The 16494-nt window shown below is 50.2% G+C and overlaps 2 protein-coding genes and 1 non-coding gene across 3 annotated transcripts; 2 read left to right on the top strand and 1 right to left on the bottom strand.

Annotated features, from left to right (window-relative positions):
* Window positions 1-217: 217 nt before the first annotated feature.
* On the top strand, window positions 218-289 carry TRNAG-UCC. The gene has a single exon. It is a non-coding gene; the product is annotated as a tRNA-Gly (tRNA).
* Window positions 290-8087: 7798 nt separating this feature from the next.
* LOC120691346 (sugar transport protein MST6-like) lies at window positions 8088-10740 on the top strand. Its single transcript, XM_039974390.1, has 2 exons — window positions 8088-8546; window positions 8989-10740. The coding sequence occupies exons 1-2, from the start codon at window positions 8414-8416 to the stop codon at window positions 10422-10424; spliced, it is 1569 nt and encodes a 522-aa protein (XP_039830324.1). The 5' UTR covers window positions 8088-8413; the 3' UTR covers window positions 10425-10740.
* A 3916-nt stretch (window positions 10741-14656) lies between these two features.
* LOC120691338 lies at window positions 14657-15863 on the bottom strand. The gene is made up of 2 exons (XM_039974379.1): window positions 15421-15863; window positions 14657-15236 (listed from the first exon to the last, which is right to left on the bottom strand). Exons 1-2 carry the CDS (start codon window positions 15802-15804, stop codon window positions 14685-14687), a joined length of 936 nt encoding a protein of 311 aa, XP_039830313.1. The 5' UTR covers window positions 15805-15863; the 3' UTR covers window positions 14657-14684.
* Window positions 15864-16494: the final 631 nt, after the last annotated feature.

Here is a 16494-nt window from a genome sequence, read left to right as displayed (position 1 = left end):
ATGTTCCGGGATTCTGGAAGACCGTGAGGTGATTGTTGGGTTAGGTTGGCTACTACATCATCCGGAGATTATGTTAATCTGACTCTGTTTTCTTCCCAACCTTTTTTTGTTGAGTTGACCTGCCTACAGAAAACTTAGCCCGGTGAACAGAGAAGGCCCTTGTGCTAGAATGCTTTAATGGATTTGTAAAACAACAGTAATTTTTGTAAAATAGAAGGCGTTTGTAGTCCAACGGTTAGGATAATTGCCTTCCAAGCAATAGACCCGGGTTCGACTCCCGGCAAACGCATCTTTTTATCCCATTCTGTGTCGGGCCTCAGGCGGTGCGGCTCAATGGGCTTCCACAGCCCACCACATATACAGTCGTCGGGCCTTGCGATGCGGCGCCCCGGGCCTGTCAGCGTGAAGAGATCCACTAGAGAGTAGAGACCCATAAGCGGTTCTCTCGCTCGAACGCACCCAGGCCCAGCACTTCGATGTACTGTACTGATATTTTTCGACCAGAAGCGCCCAGTGGCCTCTCAACTTTCCAGTTTTTGCCAGAAGCTAGCTCCCCATGCCGTACGACGTGGCCCTTACCGTCTCCGAGGCTGTGTTCATTTCCTCCAAATTTTCCATCACATCGAAATATTGAATATAGAAAATAATTCATACATAGAGTAATAAATGTATGTAAATAAAAAAAACTAATAGCATAGTTTTGATATACGTTGCGAGACGAATCTTTTTGGCCTAGTTAGGTCATGGTAAGACAATATTTAACACAAACAAACAAAAAGTGCTACAGTGTACAATGTGATTTTTTCTACCATCTCTTCGCGGATCTAAACACACCCCGAATGCGTCGCTGGTCCGCCTTTCGACCGGTCTGCAGCTCTGTATGATCCAAACTGAACCGGACGTCCGCCTCGCTCCGAGGTGCCTTTCATCTCGGTGCCTCTGCCACACCTACGTTTCCTGCATGCCCCCAACACCACACACATTCGGGGTTCAGCTGGCCCAGTCTCCTCCAGCGCTACAGTAATTTTCTCTCACACTACTCCAGCTCCAGCCAGCCCAACAGTATTTTTCTCTCACAACATTCCAACTCCAGTCTCCAGCTCCAGCCTGCCGAACGCGGTGAATCGCTGCGGTTCACAAGTGCCCAACACATGGGATTCCAAATCAAAACAAATCGCAGCGGAGGGAACACGGAGCACCCCGTCGGGAACGGTGATAGCTGACGAGCCACTGTCGGCACCCAAGCAAGCAGCGCCCGTCAAGCGTGGCCCCGAAATTCTGAGAATATAGTGTAGTTCTTTTTCAATTACAAGCCGCATGTCATTCTCGGAAGAATGTAGGCCAGAATCTTTTTTTTTGGAAGAATGTAGACCAGAATCCGCACATGATTACGCGTGACTAGGATGGCATTACTGGCATTAGCGTTTGGAATTGATAATAACCACAGAATGCAGTCCGCGAGGCCGTGTGCTCCATCTTACAGGAGAGAGTGCGACCCCTCTTAGATTTCTCGTTGCCTTGGTAGTGAAATCAGATTACATACATGGAGAAAGATAGTGCGACAATGCAAGTTTCCACTCCTGCCAACTCAAATGCTTTTGATTAGGACCAGGATGAAAAAGAGAAAAAATCTTAGTGAGAGTGTCATCGACACAATTAACAAGACAGTAAACTAGATAATCGAGCCGTAGGAGTGCCATCACCATCACACTTCTCTCACATTCCATGAATTTTCCTCTCCTCTCTCTTCATAATGAGGTTGTCATGTCAGCAAAATTAATGCCCATAATACTCAGACGACACTCCCACTAAGATTGGCCTAATTTGTACTTGGAGTGGTAAGGATATATAATTAATTAACAGGGCCGTACCGACAAATCCGGAGGCCCTGTGCGAAACTATGAACCAGGGCCTAGTGGCCTAATAATAGCTACTATAAAAATAACATATATGTTATAGCATAGTGCATGCAAATAAGATATTTCAAGAATTAACATACCTATTCATTCATTATTCAACTCTTCTTTGCAATTTGCATGATCTTCACTTGAAGAACGTCATTCTTTGAGTGTTCTTTGAAATGAATTCTTCAATTATACGCTCATAATCAATCTTCTCCAACAGATCACCCTCAAGTGCTATCATGGCCAAATCATTAAGTCTTTCTTGTGTCATTGTAGAACGTAAGTAGGATTTCAATAGCTTTAATTTAGAAAAACTTCGTTCTGCTGATGCAACCGTCACTTCACTGGAATAGTCAACATAAGTCTATATGCAATTGTTGCATTGGGAAAGCAATCACGCCGCTTCAAAAACTTTAGAATTTCGATTGCACCCATATCTTCTCTTGGAAAGAAATCTCGAAGAATTCTCAACTCTCCATACAGCTCTCGGTAGCATCAATATCAGATTTTCCATCTCTTTTAAGGATGGCCTCAAGATTATCACAAGAAGATTTCAATATCAGATTTTCCTTCTGTTTCTTTTGACGCTTTTGATAACCAGATGCATATTTTCTAGAAGACATGAGTAGCAATAGAAACAAAAAAAATTAATATATGCATTTGGATTGGAACTAGTAATTAAAAAAGCAACATTTTTTTTTTTTGAGAACATTAAAAAAGCAACATTGTGTGAGGGCGGAACCTTACCTGGTGCAGGCGTGAGCCGTGAGACGTCGGGGGCCAGGCAGGCAGGCAGGGCGCAGGGGCCAAGGGCGCAGGGCGCCAGGCCACCACCAGTCCACCACGCGATCTCCGAGCGGTCTACTAGATGCAGGGCACTAGGGCGTCGACGGCGACGTCGTCTAGGCGGATTGGCGGAACACGTCGTGCGCGACAGGCCTGCCGCGGTGCCGCCTGTCCTGCGACGCTGCGTCGCGACCCAGGCGAGGAAGCGGAAAGGATATCGCGACTGCAGATTGGACGACGCTTCATCTTCTTTGATGTATCTGGGCCACAATTTGCTTCGAAACACAATTAAAATAAAAATCATTATATAACTACACCTAGTATACTTATTATATTTTGGGGGCCTTTAAAATTTGGGGGCCCTGTGCGGTCGCACGGGCCGCACGGGCCAAAAAACGGGCCTGTTAATTAACCAAAGCAAACTTAACTTTAATTGTGGACGCCCGTTTTGCACATGTCGATTCCAAAAGTAGTTCAGTCCCTATCTATCTCCCACCAGCTTTAAGCTCAGTCGCACTAGGTATGATCACTGGCGGGGCCGCTTCCTTGATGTGATGAAAAAGGAATCTGCTTGACATGCACTACTAGTATATTGCCCGGCGGCAGGATCAGCTAGCCGCACACGCGTTTAGGCCTTTGCGTGCAGCGACACGAGTGAAAGAGAGACGCACGCCTTAAGTTCACGTACGTGTTATAAGCTCCCACCCTGACGATGAATATTCCTGCTGGATAGACTTGCCTTACTAGTTACTAGCTGGTTGAATGTGACAGTGAAAATAATTGACAGTCTTAACTGTCGAGGCAGCCGTGAGACCGATCTACCGGTGAGACTAAGAGTCCCCAGCATTGACCCTGAAAAGAATCATACGCTCAAGTAAGAAAACTTTGCATCGTATCCTCTGGTCTTGAGTGTCACTGTAATTGACTCCTGCTTTATTTGGATACATACGGTGTAAACATTAAACATATCGCAGGTCAGGTCACAGCGCTTGACGCTTGTGGTCTTGGGGGTACGTAGAGCCGTAAAGCACACATGAACGGTACAAAAAGTCTCAAAATAAACCTGCGCAACGGCCGCACCTTTTTTTTTTAGTAAGTGTCTGGTGGATGGAGGAGCACCAAGCCCAAGCTGTCCTGCACTCGAAGAACTAAAAAAATGGCGCGAGAACCGCCGGCGAGCTTTCCACCACGTAAAGCTAAGGGTTTTAGAACTCCGGCTTGGTTACTGGTAGCGGCACATTGTTCATCTCTGCTGCTGGTGGTGCTACTGCTATCGCGCAGCTGATCAGTTCCATAGGACTTTGAGCAGTTTAAATGGCAGGTAACATATTTTAGTATTGGCAAGTACCACTAGTTTATTCTGAATTTCCATGATTGCATAGTAATAACAGTATTCAAATGTGACAATGTGCATCTCGCACGGCCAACGATGGGTCCAAAAGGCGGCACTGTAGACAGACAAACGGTGCGATGCAACGCACCATGCAAAGTTGCAGCAGCTCTCCTCTTTGTCCGCTAGTCTGAAAATTCTTGGACTCGGATGTTGATTGGTGGACCGGAGTCTAGCACACCCACCTCTCTCTAGGAGACTATTCAAACGAGGCTGCTTGCAGGGCCCACTTACCCCAAAAGGTCAGCACGGACCACAGCACCCGCACATTTTTTGGGGGGCTCTTGCCTTGCCACTGCCAGCCGACCTGGGCAGCACGCAGCAGCCGACCTTGGCTGCTGTAAGTACTTACTCCGTTCTAAAAAAAGAATGTAATTTTTTTTTTCAGAAGTCAAATAATTTAAAATTTAATCAAATTTATATAAAATAGTATTAATATTTGTGTTACAACATAAATATTTTTAGATTAATCGTATAATATATTTCTATACTACATCTATTCGGAAATAGAAATGTTAGTATTTTTTTATAAATTTAATCAAAATTGTAGTTATTTGACTTCTCGAAAAATAAAATTTATATTTTTTTGGACGGAGGGAATATCTGTTTTAAAAGAAATGCCAGCGTCTCAATTATCAAGTCAAATCTCAACTGGGGGTCTTATCCCGGCGACAGACAGTAGAGCCCATCACAAGTACAGTACTACTCGCAGCAGTGGTTGGCAATGAGTCGATGACTCGCGAGACCAGAACTTCTGCGTTAGGAACCCCGAAGAATTTAATGAGACCTTTGACCATATGATTAGATGATGTTTACTATAGTATCACTGTAGCCAATCATCGATTAATTACCGCCATTAGATTCGTCACGAAAAGTTATACTCATCCCTAAAATTTTTTTGCAAATAGACTTCATTTAGTATTCCATGCATGCGAGATTCTTTTTTCCAGAAGTTGTGTGCTAGATCAACCAAACAAGGCCAGGCTCACATGGCGTCTTGGGCTTGACCTCAGCGCCGCCGGTCGCCGGACCCCGTCGTCGGCTTGGCTCGTCGTTGCGGTGACGCACGCGCATCGTCCTCTCCTTGCTCGTGCCCCGATCCACGGCCCGTCTCCCTCGCGTATCCCAGTCGACCGTTGACTCGGATCGCATGCCATGCCTGCCTTGTGCCTTCCCCGTCCCGTCCCCTCCTTGCACCGGGGACCAGCGGCATAGCGGAAGAGACGACGGGCCTAGGGCCGACTAGCTAGCGGTGTCGGCGTTCCGCAAGCTGCAAGAGTTGTGGAGGAACAAGCATCTGCGATGCCTCATGCGTCTATGTACTGATACATGCCATGTGCTTCTTGGTTTTTTTTTGAAAGAAATTAAGAAAAGCCTTTTACTTAGGGTCACCACCTACTAGCTGTCTAGCTACCGCCCTGCTGGCATGCATGCTCTTCCGCGGTTCATCGAGTAGTCCTACATTTTTGTGCACGAAACGTACTCCGCGCATTGAACCAGGGTTTGGACCACGAGAGGAAAGATGGATCAAGTTCAAAAGTACCCGCTCCTGCTGTGATGGGAAGCAGCCCAAGCCCCACCGCGGCTGCCAGTGCTACAGCAGAGACCGACATAGGCTAGCGCTGCTCCCGACCGTCGAGATCTGCATCATCTTTCTGACAAAAAATATAGCAGCTACCAGAGGCGGACCCAGCAGGTAGTCCAGGTAGGCCTGGGACTACCTAGATTTTGGCCCAACAAACTAACTGATCAATTAGAAGTTCAGCCCACCAGCCCTTTTGGTCGCATACCCACCCCTCTGCCCGATGGCCCATCCAACCATTCGTCATTCACTCATGCTTCCACGGCGCCAGGCTCTCGAGCCACGCGACGCCCTAATGCGCGGCGCGAGTGCGCGACTGGCGAGCAGGACTTTTGCATCTGCTCTAGGTACTCGTCCAGCCCTCCATGCCACGCTGCTCGATCCAGACGCCATGAGCCCATGACGCTGGAGCGGCAAGCGGCCGTGAAGCTAGCAAGAGCTGTAAGCCTAGTCCATCTTTTTCCTGCTTCTGAATGCAAACTGCAAGCGTGAATTCAGTTTTTAATTGGTGTGTCCGTTGGCATTGTTGTTGATTCTATTCTCTGCAGTCAATCTAGTGAAAAATCATCTGAGAAATTTAGGAGTCATTTGTTTGGTCATTTTTAGTTGAGCTTGATATTTGAGAATGACAGTTAATATTTTCAAGCCACTATGAAGTGTAAAGATAAAGCTTTAACATGTGTTCCAATTTTTTTACAATGTAATTTATGCAAGTTTCAAACTTATATTTGCTGAAGTTAAAGTATTATGAGACCTTTTCTAAATTAGTGATCGACTTTTATGGATTTTTACATGTAAAGCGAATTGTTAATTGTTGGAGAATAATATAAGTGTATTACCGAATTGTATATTTGACTATACTAATGACATTGGTTTTTTTTTCTAGGCATACCCTAACTTCAAATCCTGGGTCCGCCGCTGGCAGCTACATACAACTTGCCATATCAATCGATGGCGAGGCTAGGATCGTGATCGGCGTTTGGCCGTGCTCTCGGTCCCTCGCACGCGACCAGGACATATCGCATACGGGCGGCGCGCGTCCCGGTCGCCTCCGCGACGCGGCGACGTCGACACCTGCCTGCGATCCGGCGGCCAGCTAGCCGCCCCCCGGGCGGCTGCGCCTGCGACTCCGTTGAACGGCCCCTTTGACTCCGGCGGGGCGGCCGGCGCGCCCAGCGACGCGCGAGCCAGTGCGAAAAAAGAAAAATCCCTCCGGCTCGGGAAATGCTGTTGGCGCACTGGTCGGCACAGGACCAAGCAGGTCGTACTACGTGACGAGGGGCACGGTCGTCTCGTGTGATAGCGTATTAGCTGTGTTCGACGGGTACGCAGCCAGCCCCGCGCACCTTGATTGCGAGAGCCAGGCGCTTGTGTCAAATAATGCCTCCATCATTCGCCCAAGTCCAACTTTCATGGCCCCCGTCATGTGTTCGGTGAATGCAGCCAATTTGAGCTCTTTACTTTGCATCAGCATGTCACGGCTTCATCATAATAAGCGCATCCAGTTACCTGATTTCAACGAGTTACAGTATGTGGTTAACCTGCTGATAACCTCTGGCACATCATCCGTCGGGTGAGGTCAGACCGATAACCTAAGTGAAAAATAAATCTGTTGAGCCAGGCATTAATTTCCATGGCAGCAACGTTCACTGGCGCCAGCCATCGTGCCGAGCGAAACAAGGGTGAAACACATGCAGACGCGAGACCATCTTTGCAACCGATGCAGCTGCCTTATTTCGAGAAAGCGACAGCTACAGTGTACTGGTAGTACACTGTACTCTTTGTTCAACTTTCCCATTTCGCAGCTAGTTTATTGAGCTTGCTCTGGTTTTAACCACCGTTGACCTATCCACATGTGCTCTGCACTTTCACACACAGCCGGTTCCGCGTCAGCAAGTCGCGCCTCCGACGGGGTGCTGCGCCACGAATGACCTGTCGCCGAGTCGTCAGCCGGTGGTACTCCAGGATCCAGGCACCAGCACAGGAGATTCGGCCACTAATTGTAATCTCCCAAATCTAAATTCCGCTATCCATTGCGCGTTTACATTTGCAGCGAAAACGCGAGGGAAGAGAGAACGGATAGCGTCGCCAGCCCATCGCGAGCGCGCGCGCGCGCGCGCCGCGGGTAGTCGGCGGCGAGGCGGCCCTCCGCCTCCGCCATCGCCGGAGGGGAAAGCAGCTGCGCCTGCACCGGCAGCGTGTTCACATTAATTGCCGCCCGGGGTCTTTCCAGGAAGGAAACTGGGGTTGGGGTCGGTGGCCGGATAAAGATTTATCCACGGCCACAATTAATGAACGGGAAACGGGCGCCGACTGGAGGGGCACAGGAGGGGAGCGCCGGGCCCACGCTGGCAGCCCCACCCTCCAACTCAAGTGCCGAGAAAGGAATAAAAGATAAAGTTTTTGATGTCCAACAAGGAAGGAAAACAATATTTAGTATTGATAAGGAATTAGAGTTTTTATTCAGTGTTATATAGGATTTTTTTCCCCTATGGAGGCCCCCTCTCCCCGCCTATAAATGCCCGCCCGCTCCTCCCCCGTTCCAGCATCATGGCCATCGTTCGCCTCTGAACTTCCTCTCCCCTGCACTCGTCGACGTTCCATCTCTGGGCGCTCACGAGCACTTCCCGTTCTTCCTCGGTTCGATTCAATTAAGCATAGGCCTTTTCGTGTGGGGCTAGCCTGTGATCTTCTTGATTCTTGAGAGGCGAAAGCTCTGCGCCTTTTCTGGTTGAGTGGTGAGCTGTCGCAATGGCCGGCGGCGTGGTGGTGAACACCGGAGGGGCCAAGGACTACCCCGGCAAGCTCACCATGTTTGTGCTCCTCGCCTGCATCGTCGCCGCCACCGGCGGCCTCATCTTCGGATATGACATCGGGATCTCCGGTACGCCACGCCTCCCTCTGCTCCTGTTCATCTTCTTCTTCTCGATATTCTTCTTTTTTTAAAAGAAAAACATGGTTGTGATTAGAAGAGCGAGGCAAACTCTTTTGCATCTCGCACGCTGCTGCTCTGTTCTTGGGAATCAGGGTATTCCTTTTTTTTTCTCGGGCGCAGTTCACCTACCGTGGTGTCGAGAGAGCCGACGCATGATTTTACACATACAAACAAAACTGTAATATTCCCATCCTTTTCTTTATTCCATTACCCAGATTCTTTCTTTGCAAAGCCAAGAAGAATCTTTCCATGCATCACCTAGCCTTCTTGCAATTAAACAAAAAAGAATATTACCTCAGATCATTCCTTCAGAAAATTAGAATAGTAGTACTGCAAGCAAAATCAGTGCCAAAGAAAAAGAAAAATACTGACGTTCTGCAATGGTGTTCAGGTGGCGTGACGTCGATGAACCCGTTCCTGATGAAGTTCTTCCCGTCGGTGTACCGCAAGGAGCAAGAGGCGGAGCGCAACCAGAGCAACCAGTACTGCAAGTTCGACAGCCAGCTGCTGACCATGTTCACCTCCTCGCTCTACCTCGCCGCGCTGGTGGCCTCCTTCTTCGCCGCCACGGTGACGCGCGTGGCCGGGCGCAAGTGGTCCATGTTCGGCGGCGGCGTGACGTTCCTGATCGGCGCCGCGCTCAACGGCGCCGCCAAGAACGTGGTCGTGCTGATCCTCGGCCGCGTCCTGCTCGGCATCGGCGTCGGCTTCGCCAACCAGTCCGTGCCGGTGTACCTGTCGGAGATGGCCCCGGCGCGCCTCCGCGGGATGCTCAACATCGGGTTCCAGCTCATGATCACCATCGGCATCCTGTGCGCCAACCTCATCAACTACGGCACCGCCAAGATCAAGGGCGGCTGGGGCTGGCGCGTGAGCCTCGCGCTCGCCGCCGTGCCGGCGGCCATCATCGCCGTGGGCGCGCTGTTCCTGCCCGACACCCCCAACTCCCTCATCGACCGCGGCCACACCGCCGCCGCCAAGCGGATGCTCAAGCGCGTGCGCGGCACGGAGGACGTGGAGGAGGAGTACAACGACCTGGTGGCCGCCAGCGACGAGTCCAAGCTCGTGGCGCACCCGTGGTGCAACATCCTGCAGCCGCGCTACCGGCCGCAGCTGGTCATGGCCATCGTCATCCCCATGTTCCAGCAGCTCACCGGCATCAACGTCATCATGTTCTACGCGCCGGTGCTCTTCAAGACGCTGGGCTTCGCCGACGACGCCTCGCTCATGTCCGCCGTCATCACGGGCCTCGTGAACGTCTTCGCCACCTTAGTCTCCATCGTCACCGTGGACCGCCTCGGCCGCCGCAAGCTGTTCCTGCAGGGCGGCACCCAGATGCTCGCCTGCCAGATCGTCGTCGGCAGCCTGATCGGCGCCAAGTTCGGCTTCTCCGGCGTGGCCGAGATCCCCAAGGCCTACGCCGCCATCGTGGTGCTCTTCATCTGCGCGTACGTGGCCGGGTTCGCCTGGTCGTGGGGGCCCCTCGGGTGGCTGGTGCCCAGCGAGATCTTCCCGCTGGAGATCCGGTCGGCGGGGCAGAGCATCAACGTGTCCGTGAACATGCTCTGCACCTTCATCATCGCGCAGGCCTTCCTCCCCATGCTGTGCCGCTTCAAGTTCATCCTCTTCTTCTTCTTCGGCGCCTGGGTGGTGGTGATGACTATCTTCGTGGCGCTCTTCCTGCCGGAGACCAAGAACGTGCCCATCGAGGAGATGGTGCTCGTGTGGAAGTCGCACTGGTACTGGGGCCGCTTCATCCGCGACGAGGACGTGCACGTCGGCGCCGACCTCGAGATGCAAGGCGCCAACGGCAACGGCAAGCTCTGAAGCTCGGCGGCGGCGCGCAGTAGCCGGCCGGCCGTGCGTCCGTGACGCCCGGCCGTCGCTCGCTGCTGACGGTGTCGGGCAATTATCTACTCATACGGAATTATTATTCTTCGGGTTTAGCGGGAAGTTCAAAAGTTTTAAGGATTCACTGTATTATAAATCGTCGCATTAGGTAGGGTGACTGGATGTTGACCAACGGTCAACAAGTCTTCGTTTCCTGTCTTCTTTTTTCTTTGTTTCGGATACTCGATGTGGTGGGTACGGTGTGGATCAAAATCTGATTTAAATATGAATGCAAGTTGCAAATTTTAAACTCTGCCTTTTTCCGTGTGCATGGACTCTTGCTGACTACTGGGTACTGACTGTGAGATCCACAGCAATTAAAGCTGACACTTGCATTGCCGAAAAGATACTAAAATATAAAATCGCGGCGTTTTGATTGATTTCACATGGTGACCAAGATCAACTAGCACGAATATTTTAAGCTGAGAGTTGAGGAATTCCTTTCAAAGAGTTAGAGGGATTCAGGAAAACAGCTGCAAAATAGTACTATGTTCGTTGAAACATGTCATCGATTTCTTTTCTCTTTTTTTTTGAAGTAAAATGTCATCGATTTCAAAAGTAGTCGTAGGGTAGCACGGATTTCCTTCCTGTTTAGCTGACACTTGCATTGCCGAAAAGATACTAAAATATAAAATCGCAGCGTTTTGATTGATTTCACATGGTGACCAAGATCAACTAGCACGAGTTTTTTAAGCTGAGAGTTGAGGAATTTCTTTCAAAGAAACAAAGAGAGTTGAGGGATTCAGGAAAACGGCTGCAAAATAGTAGTACTATGTTCGTTCAAACATGTGAGTCATTTCAAAGGAGCTGTATGGTGGGCATGGATTTCCTCGCTGTTTGCTACCACGACAGCAAAGCTATTCGCATCTGCCGACCGATCGTGGCGCCCGGATAAGCATGAAGCTTCCATTGGACGATGAAAATCTCTTGAGAGGTCGTTCGCGCTTCAGAAGATGATGCGATGGAACTGGACGGGGGGCCTCCGAGAATCATCGCCATTTCCGTCCACGGCGGCCACGCATCGTGGTCGCGGGCTCACGGGAGCTGCCTATGATTTGCCACCAGCTGGCGGAATCCGTGGAAGAAGCCGGCGAGCATCAGAACATGCATGCTGAAACGCGAGCCCTTGTTCGTTCTCCTCTTCCCTTTCCCTTTTCCGTTTTTGCTTCGCATCACGTGGAACCCGGGGGGGTGTCGCGCCTGAATCCGATCAATCTCTGGCGACTAGAGATGGCAACGGGTCTAAACTCATCGGGTTTTGCCATCCCAAATCCAAACCCATGAAAAATATTTGAACCCATTAAAAAACCCATACCCGTGTCGGGTTTAGAATTTTGCCCAAACCCAAACCCATCTGGTTAGCGGGTACCCACGGGTTACCCGTGGGTCTACACTTTACTATACAAATTTTTTATAATCAATAAATTTAACATAGTATCATTTGTAGCGTATTATGAGTAAAAATCTATGTTCACTAACAAACTAAACATCATTTGTCGCGTATTATGAGTAAAAAATCTATGTTCACTACCACTTAAGGGTTCACTAAAATATGAATTGAGGGAAAAGAGATGTTAAATTTGTTATAAACTCACGAAATAAAATGACATTGCTCTATGTTGGATCGGGTTTAAAAAAAGGGAAAAGTCTGTTTTTCAACTCTGAACTATCACGATAGTCCGATTTTGGCCCTTGAACTACGAAACCGGACATCCTACACCTCCAACTAACTAAACCGTTTGAAAAACAACCCTGGCTCAGCCAAAGGCGGTTTTGCTATAGTAAAATTTCCGAATTTCTGGAATTTCACACCTCTCTCAATTAAATAATAAAGAAAGCATAGTTAATATTGTCTAAAAATCATGATATTTTTTGGGAGGTAGATCAAAAGACATGGAATCTATTTTGGCTAGATGTGCTACAATAGACATAAAGAAATTTGAATTATAAAATTTTAAAAATAGGTAGAATTTAAAATTCCTTGAATTTTTAGGTCAGCTAAACCTATGATAAAAATACATTAAAATATGATAATTCATAATTTTTTATTTAGTTTAGTTAGGTACTTTTTATTGGCCCAAGTTCTATAGAAAATTCATAAATTAAAATTTGAGGAATCAAATTTGAGCATTGCGAAGGAATTCAAAAACTTTCATAAAAACTTGGGCCAATAAAAAATAGACTTCTTGACTAGTTCGAGGTTGTAAAATAGACTTATCCCTTTAAAAAAACTCATGGGTTCACGGGTTCTGGTATTATAGGAACAAATCCATGCCCATAAACCCAACGGATAGGATTTTGTGTCCATTAATAAATACACGGGTCTAAAAGTTGACCAAACCCGTATCCTAATAGAGCGAAAACCTATCAGATTTCGAATTTCGAGTAACCATTGCCATTCCTACTGACGACGCGCCCTGCTGGAATTAGATGGAAGGGATAACGACTCCGCTCCGGCTCTCCAGGGCGCCGCGCTCCCGCGGCAACCTGACACGCGGCCAGTCCAGCTTACAGGCAGGTGCGTCAGGTAGGAGGACTAGGCGTACGCGCGTACTACTACTGCGTTGTGCTCAGCGGCGAATCTAGGTTGAACAACTAAAGGGGCTCATATTAACTCTCTTCTTCTTTCTCTTCTTTTCTTCCTCTTCCTCCCCACTTTCTCTTCATTGTTTCATCCCAAAAATGTTGGGGAGCTTAGAGGAGCTTCCATGTATCTTGGGGAGGTAGGGGGGCTTGATCCCCCTAGCCCCCCATGTAGATCCGCCCCTGGTTGTGCTGTGTGTAGTATGCGTGATCCGTTGCCTCAACCACTACTACTAGTGACTTTTGTTGAGAGAAGGTCTGCAAGCTATCTTCTAGAACATCTGCCAAGTCGGCGTTGGTAAGCGATTTCGATCATCCAAAAAGATGCAATGTAAACGCGCCGCGCATGATCTTGGAGCAGATCATTGTACGATACGAACACGCAGCCGAACTAAACTTTCCCACCACCACCACCGGTTTTCTTAGGTCAGTCTCAGTGGAAGTGTTATCGACATAGTTGACTGTGAACTAGATAACCGAGCGTTTCCTTCAAAAAAAACTAGATAACCGAGCTGGAGAAGTGTTATGGTAATGATATTCTTCTCACATTTCATAACACTCCCTCTCTTCTCTCTTCATAATATGGTTGCTATGCCAGTAAATTTAATTTTCATGTCTCTTCTATCACACTCGAGACTGTCCTTAGTAACCACACACTAAGCACGTCTCCAGCCCACAAAACAATGTCGAGAAAGAAAAGAAGCGCGTCCTCCTCCGTCTTATCCAGACACAAGCAGTGCTACATCACGGAATCAGGAACGAGTAGAGCGTGTCGGAAATAAATACAAAGGTAGGCAAATGGAGCCACACCAACTCGCCGGGCAACACCAGCACTGCTGCTGCTGCTACTACTAGTAGGGTCGCGTCGTCTTATCCACGCCCCGATTCGGTCTCATCCGGGCCCCATTGCCCCAAGTCGATCCTTTTTCTCAGTTCTCCCGTGCTCCCGGATCCAGAAAAGCCCATGCCCAACGCAACCACTCCACCTACGAAAAAGAGAGCACCACTGCACCACCAACCCAGCAGGTCCGAGATCATAACTAGCCGGGCGATTTCGAGCGACGGCGACGTGCTAGCTCAGGCGAGCAGCGGCATGGCCGTCACGAGCTCGCTCGCCGTCGTGGCGAGAAAGCGATCGAGAGGCGGGCGGGGTGGATGGGAGAAAGCCGCGGCGCCCGGGCCGTTCCGGATTACGGGATTAGATTAGGCGGATTAATTGCGCGCACGCGGGCGCAAATGCGCGTGACAACTTTTTCCAGGAACCTGCGGAAAATAACCTGATCCGCGCGGGCGCCCGAAAGGCGCGCGGTTGTTGGCGCGGCGCCGCGGCGGATTACGCAATGTGATCCGGATAAATTTGTGGATAACCCTTTGTTTTTTTCCCGTCTTCCGGCGGACGTGTAAAGTGGCCGGCCGATCCCGGGCACGGCCGGCAGCAGAAGCAGCAGCTCCCCCCAGCCCCCCACCATTTCTTTTTGGATTTTTTTGATACAGACCATTACAATTTTACAAATTTGGAGAACTACCATTATAATTCGGGTATTTTAAAATATGCCATTACAATTGTTGAACTCCATGATCAAAGGACGTATGGACACCAGTTCATCTACGGCGTTAAAGAGCTCCGGTCCTCTCCGTCCAATCCAGACCCCTCGCCGGTCTCATCTCCCCCTCGTGAGCAGGCGAGCGGCGGCGCCATGCCGGCCACGCGCGCATGCCACCCGACCAGCCGCGGGCGAGATGGAGCACCGCCGCAAGGTCGGCCGTGCGCACGCGGGGAGCGGCCCTGCACGAGGACCCTGGCCGCCTGGCCGCACACGAGCAAGAAGACCACCGGCGGTCATGGGCGGCGCATGCGGTGGGTGGGGAGCAGGCGAGTGGCGGCGCCATGGCGGCCACGCGGGGACCGTCGGCCTGGGCGGCGCGTGCGGCAGTCGAGTGGCGGCGCCATGGCTGCCACACACGCAAGCCACCGCCTGGCCGGCCAAGCGCAGGGAGCGCGCGCGAGCAGCTAAGGTCGCTGGCCGCACACGAGCAAGAAGCCGCGTTGACGAGGCGGCCGCGTGCGAGGTGACACGGTGCTTGGCTGGTCGTGGTCGGGGATGGATGACCACGACCGCGGATGGCTACCATACGAAAACAGCAAATGGAGATGGGGAGCTCTGACTGCAATGTCAATTGAAAGGAAAAAGAAAAAAATTGAGGTCGTGGAGTTCAAATCGAAGCACAAAATACTAATGCTTCTTCCGTTTGCTTGCATCTCGCAAGCACTCGAATTGAAAGAGCGGCTTGGAGCATTGGATAGGTGGTGAAAAGGGATAAGATAAGATGGATGGCATGTGTCGTGCACCTCAAGCGCTGGCCCTGGTAGTACATCTGTGGAGGACTGGAGGCACGCCGCGGCGAGCAGCCCGAGCAGGTCCATGGCCACTGTCGGGGACATCTTCTGCTGGACCCCGAGGAGCGTTGGAGGAGATGAGGATGAGGAAGTGGGCACCTGTGTTGGCGGTGAAAGCAGATGGACCTGCTTGGGCACGCTGCGCGCGCCAGGCCGGCGAGGCGGGGAGCGGCGCATGCCTCCTGCCCGGCCGCGGTAGGCGAGCTGCGGCGCCAGGGAGAAAAGAACGGCGAGGGGATTAGACGGAGAGGAGCTCTTAACGCCGTAGATGAACGGGTGTCCATAAGCCCATACATATCCGGGGTCTGACAATGGACCCAAGCGGCTGAGATACATAGAAAATGGTAAGAATCAGGGAGTTTAACAATTGTAATAGCATATTTAGAATACCCGAATTATAATAGCAGTTTTCCAAATATGCAAAATTGTAATGGTATGTAAAAAAAACCTTTCTTTTTCTTCCCTTCCGAGGACGCGCGGCGCGCGCCCGTGACGGGATCCGATTCGGGGCCGCGCCACCGGCCGCGCGTTTCTCTCGTAGCCATGGCATGGTCATGGACTCATGGGCTGCTGACATGCACAGTCGCGGACTACTAGTCCTAGTCCGCCATTACTCAGGCGACGGGTCCGTTTCGTCAGCGTCTCGCTGCTAAGCATATCCAGTTATCCACACACATCACGGGCTCATGACCTGGCGCCTCATGATCGTCGTCGTTCATTCTCTGTAAATCTGCAACCTTAGCTACTACTGTACTACTAGGACAAGAAACTGCAAAAGGCCGGGAACAAGTTTGGCCGGGAACTGCAATACGCGCATGTCGGTCGGCGTCTGGTGCACAAGTTTCCTTTCTGATCGGATAGGTGAACGTTGTTCCGTTCTGTCAACTGGATCACACGGAAACGTTGAGTATTAATGCCGCTGGCTTCGTTCCAAGCTGTGGAAAAAAATGGCCCTGCCGTGTATTTTGAAGGCGTGGAAGTCAAGGACCTGATGACTCACCAAGCACCTGGGATCGATCCCGGCGG

The sequence above is a fragment of the Panicum virgatum genome, chromosome 2K, assembly GCF_016808335.1.
Source record: "Panicum virgatum strain AP13 chromosome 2K, P.virgatum_v5, whole genome shotgun sequence".
NCBI classification, from domain to species: Eukaryota; Viridiplantae; Streptophyta; class Magnoliopsida; order Poales; family Poaceae; genus Panicum; species Panicum virgatum.
The sequence above is the reverse complement of the archived record's forward strand: the minus strand, read 5'-3'. Positions and strand labels throughout refer to the sequence as shown.

Bases quoted from the DNA above. Each gene is read 5' to 3' on its own strand.
- LOC120691346 (XM_039974390.1), top strand. From the start codon at position 8,414: ATGGCCGGCGGCGTGGTGGTGAACACCGGAGGGGCCAAGGACTACCCC. The intron at 8,547-8,988 runs GTACGCCACGCC...AATGGTGTTCAG, and splicing joins ATATGACATCGGGATCTCCG to GTGGCGTGACGTCGATGAAC.
- LOC120691338 (XM_039974379.1), bottom strand. From the start codon at position 15,804: ATGTATCTCAGCCGCTTGGGTCCATTGTCAGACCCCGGATATGTATGG. The intron at 15,237-15,420 runs GTGCACGACACA...TTGACATTGCAG, and splicing joins TACCAGGGCCAGCGCTTGAG to TCAGAGCTCCCCATCTCCAT.